Below are 14,630 nucleotides of genomic sequence, written 5' to 3' on the forward strand. Positions count from 1 at the left end.
GCGGAGAATCCTGCCTGCTAAGATTGGAAGTGCAAGCAGGTGAACCAGTTTTATATGGGGTGGGGAGGGTTTGAATAGGTGAAAATGTGCGATTGGATATAAAAAATAAAAATACTGTTAGATCAGAAACCTACTAACTGCCCTGGCTTGAAACAATTCACACCTCGATTACCTGTGATTATCCCTCTCACCGCTCACACTCTCTGTTCCTGTAAAGATTTGTTTACCTGTTAAGACTCGCATTCCAACCATTCTTCACATTCCAATCTGTAATTATCTTGCAATTGTGTCTCTCCTCTCTCTGCTGTGATTGTGAATCTGCCTCCACTTCACCTGATGAAGGAGCAGGGCTCCGAAAGCTTGTGATTTCGAATAAACCTGTTGGACTTTAACCTGCTCTTGTGAGACGTCTTACCGAGATCAAAAATTGACAGAATATGAGGAATAAAAAGGCACCACATCTCTAAACGACATTATATTTTGGCAGTTACTATAATTATTTTCCTTTAAAAATGTAAAGGCAGTTATTAAAATATAAATCTCTCATTTCTTCCCTGCTCTTTTCTCCCACCGACCCTGGAGAGGTTGAATCTTTCTGGTGCACTCTTTTACAAGGGTTAACTGTTCTTTGTCACTTTACCCAGGCTGTCATTTCATTGTTTATGCATAAAGCACTGCCTGAATTTTGGCAGGCTAGTCAATCGCAGTAGTTATAACTGACCTATCTAAACCCCCCGTCACCTACAGCAATATTCCTTTCACCCCAATGTGTGAATACCATACTGAATTTTGCTCCATAGATCTCTGGAAAACTTGAGGCTGACTGGTTCACTCCTCTTGCCTCAGATTTAACATCCACAATGTCTACCTGCACACCCAAGAGCCATAAACATTTTCTCACAATGATATCTTCACCGCTTTCCTCCCGCAACCTCTGCACTTAGTGACTGATGATTTCAACCTTCATCTAAACTCATTGTGCTGTCTCTCTACTGCCTCCTCACCTTCCTTAATGCCATCCTCTACGTGAACTCCCAACCTATTTTCACAGCCACCCCCTTGATCTCACATGGTCTCAGTACTCCCATCATAGATGTCCCATCTCTGATCACTTCCTTGGATGGCCTTCAAAGACATCTCTCTTCCATGACTCAAATTTACTTCTTCTGTACCCCCCCAGTGGAAAATCTATCCCCCCATCAACTTACAGCTGCACTTTCAAAATCCCAGCCGGAATTCTCCGGATGTTTACTGGCGATGGAATTCTCTGGACCCGCCAGCAGCGCACCCTCAGCCGTGGGCTTCCCAGCAGCTTAGGGTGGCTTCAGTGGGAATTCCCATTGATAGTGGTGGGACCAGACAATCCCACCGCCAGTGAACAGTGAGCTGCCCCCTGTGGCTGGGAGGCCAGAGAATCCCACACCCCAACTGTCCAGCCTTTGGCCCTTCACTCACTATAATATTTCTGCAGCTACTGGTTTGCTCAACGTCACCTCTATCTTTGATGCCACGGTCCCCACTAAAGCCATGACTCTTTCTCACCCTGGTCAGTGCAGCCCTCGTTTCTGCTCACCTCAAGTTCAAGAGATGCAGGTTTGAAACAATAGGATGGAAAACTGTGTTCGCCATTGACTACCATATTTGGCTGGACCACATCAAGCATTATTGGGTCCTACCCTCATCTGGTAACCCTGCTCACTATTCCAGGATCACCCTGGAATACAAAAATAACCTCAGTTTATTTTCTGCAAATAAATTCTTAAACCCTCCATCATTGCCTCCAACAATAGGTGTTTGTCCCGTACTTCATCTAATCATAGAATGATCACAGATCAAGGCCATTTGACCCATCATGTATATACTAGTTTGCTGCGACAGTAATTAACCTAGTCCCATTCCCCTTCCTTTATCCCTTAGCCTTACAAATTATTCCTCTTCAGATAATGATCCAATTCTCTGATAAAGTCAATGGGAATTTGGAGAAAGTTCTCTGGTTGGAATCATACCAAGCATAAGGGAAGATGGTGGTGGTTTTTGGAGGCCAATCTTCTCAGTCCCAGGTTATCATTGAAGGAGTACCTCAGTGTAGTGTCCTAGGCCCAATGATCATCAGCTGCTTCATTAATGACCTTTCTTCCATTATAAGATCAGAAGTGAGGATGTTCACTGAAGATTGTACAATGTTCAGCACCATTCACAACACCTCAGATACTGAAGCAGGCCATGTACAAATGCACAAGATTTGAACAATGTACAGGCTTGGGCTGACAAGCGGAGAGTAATTTTCATGCCATCCAAGTGCCAGGCAATGACCATCTCCAACAAGGCAGAATTTAACCATCACCCGTTGACATTCAATGGCATTACCATCATTGAATCCCCCACTATCAGCACCCTGGGGATTATCATTGACCAGAAACTGAACTGGACCATATAAATACTGTGGCTACAAAAGCAGGTCAGATGTTCGAAATCTTGTAGTCAATAACTCACCTACTGACTCCCCAAAGCCTGTCCATCACCTACAAAGCATAAGTTAGCCGTGTTATAGAATACTCTCCACTCGCCTGGATGTGTCCAGCTCCAATGACATTCAAGAAGCTTGATACCAACCAGGAAAAAGCAACCATATGATTGGCACCCCATCCATTATCTTCAACATTCACTCCCTCCATCTTTAATGCACAGTGGCAACATTATGTACGATTGGCAAGATGCACGGCAGCAATTATCCAAGGGTCCTCTGACAGCACCTTCCAAATGCACAACCTCTACCATTGGCAAATCTAGAAGATGCATAGGAACACTACTACCTACAAGTACACCTCAAAGTTACAGCCCATCCTGACTTGGAACCAAATCTCTGTCGCTGGGTAAAAATACTGGAGCTCCATTCCTAACTCTGTGGGTGTACCTACACCATGTGGACTGTGGTGATTGAAGGCGGTTCAGCATCATCTTCTCAAGGGTAATTAGGGATGGGAAACAAAAATGGTGGTTTTGTCAGTGACGCTCGGATCCCATGAATGAATTCAATAAATTGAGAAACCACAGCACCTTTGAATATGGTAGTTCTTTGGTGCTTTCTCCAACAACCATTTTTCACAATCTTCACGAGATGTGGGGCAAAGGCAGGTTCATTGGGTTGTGGTATAGATCAGGCCTGCTCTGGTTGAATGGCGGAGCAGCCAGGGGATGAATAACTTACATCTGTTCCTAATATCTTGGTACCACAGTCTGAACCACTGGGGAATGCTTTGCTGATGCACTTTGAACAACCAGATTCCTTTACAATGATCACGCACAAGTCTGTCATTGTGGAATGAAAACAACAGTGTTCAGAGGAGAATAAAGCAATGAACAGACTGTACATTTTACAGTTCACAGAACTCCATTCTTTATTATCACAGCTTGCTCACAATGACATACATGAAAATACCACTAATGAAGATTAGAATAAGCAGGCAGCAACCTTCTTAGGTAATAACTTTGACAGATGGAACCAATTGCTAGGGTCTTGGGTGCTCTTAGTGACCTGACTTGGCACAATCCCCCCCTCCCTCAAAAAGACCAGTACAACGCCCTGCTCACAGATCAACGGGATTTGAACAAATAAAAAACAGACCCAGTTGCTTGAGAGTGAAGGGTCAAGGCCAGCGTGTGTTGTGGAATACAGAACATGGCAGTCCTGGGTTGACTTGTACGCAGAATTCACTAGCACCATTGACTATCTGACCTTGATATTCCTCAGGTTCTCCCTATATACTGATGAGTACAGAGCTTCCAAAGAACAGATCGAGCAAAGTTGTGTCAGTGAAAGGAGACAACATAAAGAACCTGTTGCAGGACGCAGTTAGATATGAAACAGCTTGTATCACGCCAGACTCAGATTGTTAACAAAAGAGTTGGTATTTACAAAACAAAGACCCAAGTTGTGTTTCCACATCAAGCAAATCATTTTGCAAATTGATTGGTTCACTTTTCTTTGTGTAATTTTTTTTAAACTAAAATTTTGATTATATTAATTGACTTATTGATTTTTCTTAAACCATGTCTTATGACACCCATACTAATGTATCACTATCCAGAATATACGGGCGGAAGGCTTTGTTCAGGATGATGAAACGCATCAGACATCAGCTCTCAGCCGGAGATCTCCTCCCGAAGTTCCTTGTTCCTGCGGACCTCTGTGGCATGCCTCTCCTGTGAGGGTAATGAGACATGTTTACAAAGTGCAATGCAAACCTGTATTAATGATAATAGTGCAACATGATCTTCGCCTGTCGAATGGGACACAGCAGCAGACATTACATCACCCTCCGCCGCCCTTATTATGAGGCAAATTGCATCCCAGGTGTAAGTAAAGTAATTACAGGGAAAAACGAGGCACAAACAAAAGAAATATCAGATAATAATAAATAACCCGAAGCAAAGAATGATCAATGAAGCTATAGAACACTACAGTGCAGTACAGGCCCTTCGGCCCTCGATGTTGCGCCAACCTGTGAAACCACTCTAAAGCCCATCTACACTATTCCCTTATCGTCCATATGTCTATCCAATGACCATTTGAATGCCCTTAGTGTTGGTGAGTCCACTACTGTTGCAGGCAGGCCATTCCACGCCCTTACTACTCTATGAGTAAAGAACCTACCTCTGACATCTGTCATATCTATCTCCCCTCAATTTAAAGCTATGTCCCCTCGTGCTAGACATCACCATCCGAGGAAGAAGGCTCTCACTGTCCACCCTATCCAATCCTCTGATCATCTTGTATGCTTCAATTAAGTCACCTCTTAACCTTCTTTTCTCTAATGAAAACAGCCTCAAGTCCCTCAGCCTTTCCTCATAAGATCTTCCCTCCATACCAGGCAACATTCTGGTAAATCTCCTCTGCACCCTTTCCAATGCTACCACATCCTTCCTATAATGCGGCGACCAGAATTGCATGCAATACTCCAAATGCGGCCGCACCAAAGTTTTGTACAGCTGCAACATGACCTCATGGCTCCGAAACTCAATCCCTCTACCAATAAAAGCTAACACACCGTACGCCTTCTTAATAACCCTCTCAACCTGGGTGGCAACTTTCAGGGATCTATGTACATGGACGCCGAGATCTCTCTGCTCATCCACACTGCCAAGAATCCTACCATTAGCCCAGTACTCTGTCTTCCTGTTATTCCTTCCAAAATGAATCACCTCACACTTTTCTGCATTAAACTCCATTTGCCACCTCTCAGCCCAGCGCTACAGCTTATCTATGTCCCTTTGTAACTTGTAACATCCGTCCGCACTGTCCACAACTCCACCGACTTTAGTGTCATCTGCAAATTTACTCACCCATCCTTCTACGCCCTCCTCCAGGTCATTTATAAAAATGACAAATAGCAGTGGCCCCAAAACAGATCCTTGTGGTACAGCACTAGTAACTGGACTCCAGTCTGAACATTTCCCATCAACCACCACCCTTTGTCTTCTTCCAGCTAGCCAATTTCTGATCCAAACTGCTAAATCATCCTGAATCCCATGCCTCCGTATTTTCTGCAGTAGCCTACCGTGGGGAACATTATAAAACGCTTTACTGAAATCCATATACACCACATCAACTGCTTTACCTCATCCACCTGTTTGGTCACCTTCTCAAAGAACTCTATAAGGTTTGTGAGGCACGACCTACCCTTCACAAAACTGTGTTGACTATCTCTAATCAAATTATTCCTTTCCAAATGATTATGCATCCTTTCTCTTATAAACCTTTCCAAGATTTGGCCCACAACAGAAGTAAGGCTCACTGGTCTATAGTTACCGGGGTTGTCTCTACTCCCCTTCTTGAACAAGGGGACAACATTTGCTATCCTCCAGTCTTCTGGCACTATTCCTGTAGACAAAGATGACTTAAAGATCAAAGCCAAAGGCTCAGCAATTTCCTCCCTAGCTTCCCAGAGAATCCTAGGATAAATCCCATCCGGCCCAGGGGACTTATCTATTTTCACACTTCCAGAATTGCTAACACCTCCTCCTTATGAACCTCAGGCCCTTCTAGTCTAGTAGCCTGAATCTCAGTATTCTCCTCGACAACATTGTCTTTTTCCTGTGAATACCGACGAAAAATATTCATTTAGCACCTCTCCTATCTCCTCGGACTCCAAGCACAACTTCCCACTACTGTCCTTGACGGGCCCTACTCTTACCCTAGTCATTCGTTTATTCCTGACATATCTATAGAAAGCTTTAGGGTTATCCTTGATCCTACCTGCTAAAGACTTCTCATGTCCCCTCCTGGCTCTTCTTAGCTCTCTCTTTAGGTCCTTCCTAGCTAACTTGTAACTCTCGAGTGCCCTAACTGAACCTTCATGTCTCATCTTTACATATGCCTCCTTCTTCCTCTTGACAAGTGTTTCGACTGCTTTAGTAAACCACGGTTCCCTTGCTCGACCACTTCCTCCCTGCCTGACAGGTACATACTTATCAAGGACACACAGCAGCTGTTCCTAGAACAAGCTCCACATTTCCATTGTGCCCATCCCCTGCAGTTTTCCTCGCTATCCGATGCATTCTAAGTCGTGCCTCACCGCATCATAATTGCCTTTCCCCCAGATATAACTCTTGGCACTGCGGTATATACCTATCCCTTTCCATCACTAAAGTAAACGTAATCGAATTGTGGTAACTGTCACCAAAGTGCTCACCTACCTCCAAATCTAACACCTGTCCTGGTTCATTACCCAGTACCAAATCCAATATGGCCTCGCCTCTCGTTGACCTATCTACATGCTGTGTCAGGAAACCCTCCTGCACACATTGGACAAAAACGGACCCATCTAAAGTACTCGAACTATCGCGTTTCCAGTCAATATTTGGAAAGTTAAAATCCCCCATAACAACTACCCTGTTGCTTTCGCTCCTATCCAGAATCATCTTTGCAATCCTTTCCTCTACATCTCTGGAACGTTTCGAAGGCCTATAGAAAACCCCTAACAGGGTGACCTCTCCTTTCCTGTTTCTAACCTCAGCCCATACTACCGCAGTAGACGAGTCCTCATCAAACGTCCTTTTTGCCACCGTAATACTGTCCTTGACTAACAATGCCACCCCTCCCCCTCTTTTACCACCTTCCCTGCGCTTACTGAAATATCTAAACCCCGGCACCTGCAACAACCATTCCTGACCCTGCTCTATCCATGTCTCCGAAATGGCCACAACATTGAAGTCCCAGGTACCAACCCATGCCGCAAGTTCACCCACCTTATTCCGGATGCTCCTGGCATTGAAGAAGACACACTTTAATCCACCTTCCTGCCTGCCGGTACACCTCCTGCAACTTTGAAACCTTACTCATGACCTCACTACTCTCAACCTCCTGTATACTGGAGCTACATCCTCCCGAAGAGCATTAGCAAATTTCCCTCCCAGGATATTGGTACCTCTCTGGTCCAGGTGTAGACCATCCCGTTTGTAGAGGTCCCACCGACCCCAGAATGAGCCCCAATTATCCAGAAATCTGAAACCCTCCCTCCTGCACCATCCCTGTAGCCATGTGTTCAACTCCTCTCTCTCCCTATTCCTCGTCTCGCTATCACGTGGCATGGGTAACAACCCAGAGATAATAACTCTGTTTCAAAGGAAGCTTAAATACATTCAGTCATATTTAAGAAGCCTTTTAGCTTAATTATGAAAATGAAATGAAATGAAAATCGCTTATTGTCACAAGGAGGCTTCAAATGAAGTTACTGTGAAAAGCCCCTAGTCGCCACATTCCGGCGCCTTTTCGGGGAGGCTGGTACGGGAATTGAACCGTGCAGCCTAATTATTTTATTGTCAGCAGGATTGCTAATATAGCCAGTTTGTAGATCTATTAAATCTTAAAAATAATAGGTGGAGCACAATATTCGATTTCAAAATGCATTGGAGAAGTCAGATGTGAACCTAGTCCTCTTGACATTTCAATGTAAAAATGGCCCTGATTTAACTGCAATATGCACTATACCTGTAGATGGCACTGTGATAGGGGTTTTGATGGGTTTTGTCAGTAAAACTGTGATTCCTTGGCCATGATTTAATGGCTTTGTCGCGTCAGACTTGGTGAGGCCCCTTGCGAGACTCACGATGCTCAAAACCTCTCGTGAGATTTAATGGAATCTCATGAGACGTCGGGATCTAGACCTCGCCCTCACTGGGTGTATGGAATTGGGAACAAAATTAGAATGGGAGCATCTTCTCAAGAATTTTGTCTGTTTCATCTCTTAGAGCATCTTGTTTTTTGTGTTTCAGGAGAGGGAAGAGATGCACCAGGAACAAGACCAACTGTGTGCCTGTTAGGCAGTATGGTGACAGTAACACAGGTTCAACCCATTATTCAACTCCTGACTGCCACTTCAGCTAATATTGAAGGAGGTGGATTGGCTCTGTCACCGATAGGCTGCAGAAATAAAAATACTTTGCAGAAGACTGAGAGCATATTCACAAGAGTTCTTTTAAAGAAAAGCCTTAAAATCGTCACCACCCCTGCCTGAGCCACGAAGACAGGCACAGAATCAGTTTTATATTCAGTTCTCCATTCTTTCTCTGTATCATGCTCCACCTAGTGGTGTGTTGTAAAGTAACACCACAGCCAAGCAGGTTGAGAGATAGCAGGCATTAAGAATATAAGGACAGACTAAATAGTAACAGGAGTAGGTTATTCAAGCCTCGAGCCTGCTCTGTCAATCCATTTCATCATAGCTGATTTGATCTTGGCCTCAACTCTACTTTCCTGCTGGCTTCCCACAATCCCGACACAAACAGATTGGACAGATAGGAAGATTTTTGGTCCAAAAATCTGTTTATCTCAGCCTTGAATTATTCAATGATTCAGCCTTTACAGCTCTGTGGGGAAGAGAATTCCAGAGATTCATAAGCTTTGGAGAAAAGAAACCTGATCACTGTATTAAATGGGAGATCCCAGACTTTGACACTGTGCTCTATGATCCTAAACTCCCCCAGGAGGGGAAACACCCTCTCAGCAGCCATCTTGTCAAGTGCCTTCATGGTCTTGTATATTGCAATTGGATCACCTTTCATTCTTCTAAACTCCAAGAGTAAAGGCCAAATCTGCTTAAACCTTTCCTCATAAGACAAACCCCTTCATCCCAAATGAAGCTTCTCTGAACTGCTTCCAATGCAAGTTTACCCATCCTTGAGTAAAGAGAACAAAACTGTACTGTAGGTGTGGAGTCACCAATGCCTTCTGCAGTTGTAGCAAGACTTTCCTATTTTTACATTACATCATCTTGCAATAAAGGCTAACCACAGATGCTGTTGGCTGCTGAGGTGGGTTGTTTAAAAAACCCAACTCGGCGCTGGGGGACTTTGTCCCAGTTCTAATAAAAAACAAAGTAAGGCCCTCGAGCCACACTCCCCTCTCAATGAAGAATGCATAATGAGGTTTGGCTAAGAGCCCAGGCAACCATTAAACTTTGAAACAGTCTAGGGAAAACATTGCTTGATTGGCAGCTAGGGCTGTCTGATACGTGCTGTCAATTGCACAATGTTTATTTACACAAGATGAAACAGTTTCAAGTGCTTGTAGTTTCTGGTATTGATATTTTAAATGATCTAGATGATTGACACTTTTATTGGCCTGCAGCGAATGGATTTTTATTTTTAAGGAAGTAAAAAGTAATGAATGAATTACTTTTAAAGCTTTATTTTCAAATACTTTCTTTCAGGTTCATTTGTTCTATGCAGTGCATAGTGGTGAATGGTCATAGAAGTGCCATAGGCTGACATGAGGGGCCATGGGCGGTGGGTGAAAGGCATAGCTTGCGATGGAGGTCATGGGGAGGCCCTTTTGAAATTACCTTTCAAAAACTTCCCTCATCCAGACTATGGTTCATGGCCTCTTGAGGTGCTGTGAAAAACTCTGAAAAGCTGGCCTAGCTCCATAAACATTGCAGGGAACTAGGACATGTCCATCTCTGCTATGGAGCTGGCCAAGTTGGGAGCAAGGTGCAGGCTTGCAGCCTGAACCAGCACACACCCATAAAAGGGCACTGGTGAAATCAGAAACCCCAAGAATGGGGTCAGGAATCCTTCCAAAGAGTCTCCCTGACTTCATGTAAATCCAGGCCTTTGTGTCTTCCTCATCAACTTGTTTTCCAACCTATCATTTGGTTATAATTCACTCGGTCCGTTCAACCAAGTCATTGACATAAATTGTAAATAGTTAAGGTCCCAGCACTGATCCTCATTATTGAACAAAAGCATCAGGCCAGCTCTCTGCATCTCATACAGGATTGTGTGGTTTGATTCCTGCATTAGTTGCATATTATATAAATACCTCTTTCTATAGATGGCATTTAAGGAGAGTTCTAATATGGGCAATGCCTGGGGAATTTTGATATATTCTGTTGGATCACTGCTCATTGTTGTTGCTTTTCAAAGAGAAAGATATAAGTTGGAATGGCTGCCTGGATAGAATACCTATTACCTTATGAATATAATGCTATCCTGTGAAATGACTATGCACTGGGAGTGGCATGACACAAAGGGGCAAGTTTAAACTACCCTGTCCAATGGGAGGTAACTGGATCGGATGAAATGCTGAACTTAAACCCAAATTGATTTAACTCTTCATTGGCCTCCATGCAATGCAATATTGGATGGGCTGTACACCTGCCTGCCGATTTCGGTTAAGATTGCCCCCAAGATTCTGCGCAGTGATCACATTAACAACCGATAAGACCTTGCTCCTCATAGAAATGGGCTTCTCGTCTATCATCAGCATTCTGATGAATTGCTTCATGGAAAAACATATAAACCAAATGAAATAGACACAACTATATTGAAAACAAACATTTTCACAGATGCAGGAAGAGAGTTTTAATTTCTCCACAATGCATTGTAATTGACAGGTGACCTTTTCGGTGCAGCTCACGAGAGCCACAGCCAAAAGTCACCTTCTGAATAAATCGCCAGAAGCAGGGCAGCATGGTAGCACAGTGGATAGCACTGTTGCTTCACAGCGGCAGGGTCCCAGGTTCGATTCCCAGCTTGGGTCACTATCTGTGCGGAGTCTGCACACTCTCCCTGTGTCTGCGTGGGTTTCCTCCGGGTGCTCCGGTTTCCTCCCACAAGTCCCGAAAGACGTGCTGTTAGGTGAATCGGACATTCTGAATTCTCCCTCTGTGTACCCGAACAAGCGACGGACTGTGGCGACTAGGGGCTTTTCACAGTAACTTCATTGCAGTGTTAATGTAAGCCTACTTTTGATAGATGATTATTAAAGGCGAGAAAGATTTTGAACAATGGTTTCCTCAATGTAATAGCCACCACTAGGACTGTTCTTACTGTCACGTATATGTTGCAGTATTTCTGATCCTGGTTTTGGTTGTGGAATGGGGCAAATTGTGAGCAAAGCCTATCCACATCCACCAATTTCCTTCCATTACAGTTAATGGTAATGGTGAATGGTGATGTTTCTGGCTGACAGATTTTGATGGCCATATGACGGAGACTGAATTGCACTGGATATTGCAGTAGCAATGATGCAAACTGTCAACAGTTGCTTTCATTAGACCATGGAAATGGGCAGCAACATCTGGAGACTGCATATGCGCCGAATAAGAAGAAAATCCAGAAGGTGCTGTCAGTCATTTTACACTTTTCCAGAGAAGGTGCTGCACACTGCAATCAATGGGATTGATGAGAACTTCCACTGTTGCAACAAAGAGGCGAGGATTTGGCAAAAACCATTGAAAAAGTTACAGCTAGTTGAATGAACTATAACTGGGTTTTTAACTGTGTACTAATTTCATAATTACTGATAAACACATTCACAGGCCCTGGAAATCTAATATTGTATTTGCACAATGTTAAATTATTCCATCATTATAAGCTGCCGTCTTAATCAATCATAATCATTTATTTTGTCTGAAATAAAAAATGAAGGATTTTAAGTGCTTTAACTGCCTTGTTAGTTGTGTGCGTTAGTTCTTGGTATGATTGGGTTGCATTGTTGTCGATATGATTAGTTATTATTTGCTGTCATCACTACCGTTGCATCCCCTTGACTCAGTGCTAGATATAAACTGCCATCAGGCAAGGGGAAATAAATCACATCACAGAGACAACCAAATTATTGTGGGCAGCTTTCTTTAGGGGCAATGGCAAGTGTCCATGTTTCACCACTGTCTGCAAAAACCCTTTGTCTTCTCTCTTCAGCACCACACAACCAGCCATTAAATAGGCAGTTTAGAAAAAGAAAATCCATACCTAGGTAATCTCCTTGAGCCCTATCTTCTAGATAATACCTTGTTTACTTCTGTGACATGTCCGCCCCCCCCCCATCCTTTCTTCTGCTCTGCCATTAATGAAAAACCTTCAGCCCTGTACTCTTTAAAAAAAAAATCAATCTATCTTATCTCCGTCTATCCCACCTACAAATCCTTGTCAACATTTTCCTCTTCTGTCATGACTGTGATCAGCTTCCATAATGGCTGCACTGCTCTGTTTCTTCCACTATTCTGTAAAGTGATTTGAAAGGTACTGTATAATGTAAATTGTTGGGCAAATGTGAATGTGGAGCAACATTGCATGACAACGCGATTGTGGGATGAATGACCTCCTGAAATTTATGAATACGTGCTAAAGTTTTCAAAAAAAAAGTGTTGAGAAGTATTTGAATTTAGATGTGAGCAAAATTAATATCAGGCAGAGTATGTGATACAGACAGGTAACTTTCAACTTCAGCAGCTGGGCTGTAATGTGGAAGAGGTGGATTGCCTTTTCACAATGGGATGAAGATTAGATGAGGTTGACAATAGTTGGTCGATGTAGTCTGCCACACTCCCTCCTAGGCAATGCAGCTGAACATGGCCCCACCATAAATGAAAGTATAGATGTAGATGGCATTAAACAATTCTCTGCTCAATATTTACCCTCTCGCGGAGACGTTCCATAAGAGCAGCTAAATGAGCCTCGCGGTTTTCCTTGTTCAGTTCCATCTTTATGATCAGTTTTTCCTCTGCAGTCCTGCTGAAATTATTATTCTCTTCCAAGGCCTTTTGCAAGACCTCTCGCTCATGTTCTCTCTTTTCTGCAAGCTGCTTAAGAACCTGGGCCTCCTGGGACTGCAGACAACAGAAAATATACAAAAATATAGCCACTCTGTTTGATCGCTTGCGCATGTGTGCATGTGATTGAAACGATACTGCAAAGTGCTAAAATTCTACTTTCCTTTTAAAATGATCACACCCATCTTCTGTGTGCTGTGATTTACTGAGCGATTTATTAAGTATTCTGATTATATAGCTTGATTTTGCAGAAACATCAGTGTACAGATGAAACAGCATTAATTTCATTACAAAACAATAGTTAATAGTTAGTGCAGGACACTATCATAGAGATGCTGCCACATTTATTTGGAAAAATGCAGCAAGCGAAAGAAGTCTCAATACTTTTTATGGATCTTTTTTAATCAAAATACACCATTTCATCCCTTGGGATGCAGTGATTACAATATAATTAGGTTCTTTGTGAGAACTGAAAAATAAAATGTCAAAGACTTTGATTTGTAAAAAGCAAATTACACAGCAATTAAAAAATAACCTTCCCCAGATGAAAGGGTAGGAAAATTGGTAAACAGGGCAGCAATGTGAGGTATCCAAAAAAGCAATTGGAAAGAGTGAAAATCATTAATATTCAGACAAGAAATGAAAAGGAATGTGGTGAAGGGGCTGGTGAGTAAGATGCTTATTGGGTAATACAATGGCAGGAAGGATGAAGTTTATATGACACTGTAAAAAGGAAATCTCTCAAGAGAGAGAAAAACCCAGAGGACAATAAAACTGCCCTTTATAGGAACATTAATAATAAGAGTGGTCAAGATAAAGCTAGGACTGTTAAAAATAAAGTGGGAAAGTTGTAACAGAGAGTGAGAGAAGTAGCAGAAAAACTAAATAAATACTGGAGGTGAATTTCCTCAGGGATTCTTCATCTGGATGAAGCAGGGAACTCCAGGAAAACAGCAGAAACACCATTACATTTGATACTCTCTTCAAAACAGAAGCCAGGGATAAATTGGGAAATTATAAGCCAGCTTTTACTTCATTGCTCCTGAGAGGAAAACCATGGACTGTGGGTACATTCCCTATATGCTATATTTTACTAATGCTAGCTTTGACATGGAAGCACTTGACTAAGCAGAATTGAAGAGAGGGAACTTTATTTTCTACCTAATCTGTGTCACATGGTGCTTGGGGCATTTGATGCAAGCTGTAGTGCTGTCGAATGATAGTTTGTCAGGAGGAATACCCAAACATTCTGGCTCTCTAAGACTAGTCGATCTCCTGTGGTATTCCTCAAGTAAGAAGTAGAATTAGCAGGTTAATGGGGGGGGGGGGGGTTGGGTGGGAACTGTTTTAAATTAAGTCATGGGATGTGGATATCGCTGACCTAGGCCAGAATTTATTGCCCATCACTAATTTCCATTTGCCTTTGAGAGGGCTTTAAGAGTCAACTGTGTGTCAGGGGGTCACATGCAGCAAGACTAGATATGGACGGCAGATTTCCTTGCCTAAAGGATATTAGTGAACCAGATGTGTTTTGACGACAATGGTTTCATGGTCATCATTAGATTTTAATTCCAA

The 14,630-nt window shown here is 42.9% G+C and overlaps 1 protein-coding gene across 1 annotated transcript in view; it reads right to left on the reverse strand.

Annotated features, from left to right (window-relative positions):
• Positions 1-3,380: 3,380 nt before the first annotated feature.
• The window catches only part of stmn2b (stathmin 2b), a 76,630-nt gene continuing 65,380 nt past the window's right edge, over positions 3,381-14,630 (reverse strand). Inside the window, exons 4-5 of the mRNA XM_072467504.1 lie at positions 12,921-13,112; positions 3,381-4,203 (exon numbers count right to left, since the gene is read on the reverse strand). Of these exons, the coding sequence (XP_072323605.1) occupies positions 4,144-4,203; positions 12,921-13,112 (252 nt within the window). The 3' untranslated portion in view covers positions 3,381-4,143. The remainder of the gene's footprint in view (positions 4,204-12,920; positions 13,113-14,630) is intronic.

The sequence above is a fragment of the Scyliorhinus torazame genome, chromosome 11 (assembly GCF_047496885.1).
Source record: "Scyliorhinus torazame isolate Kashiwa2021f chromosome 11, sScyTor2.1, whole genome shotgun sequence".
NCBI lineage: Eukaryota > Metazoa > Chordata > Chondrichthyes > Carcharhiniformes > Scyliorhinidae > Scyliorhinus > Scyliorhinus torazame.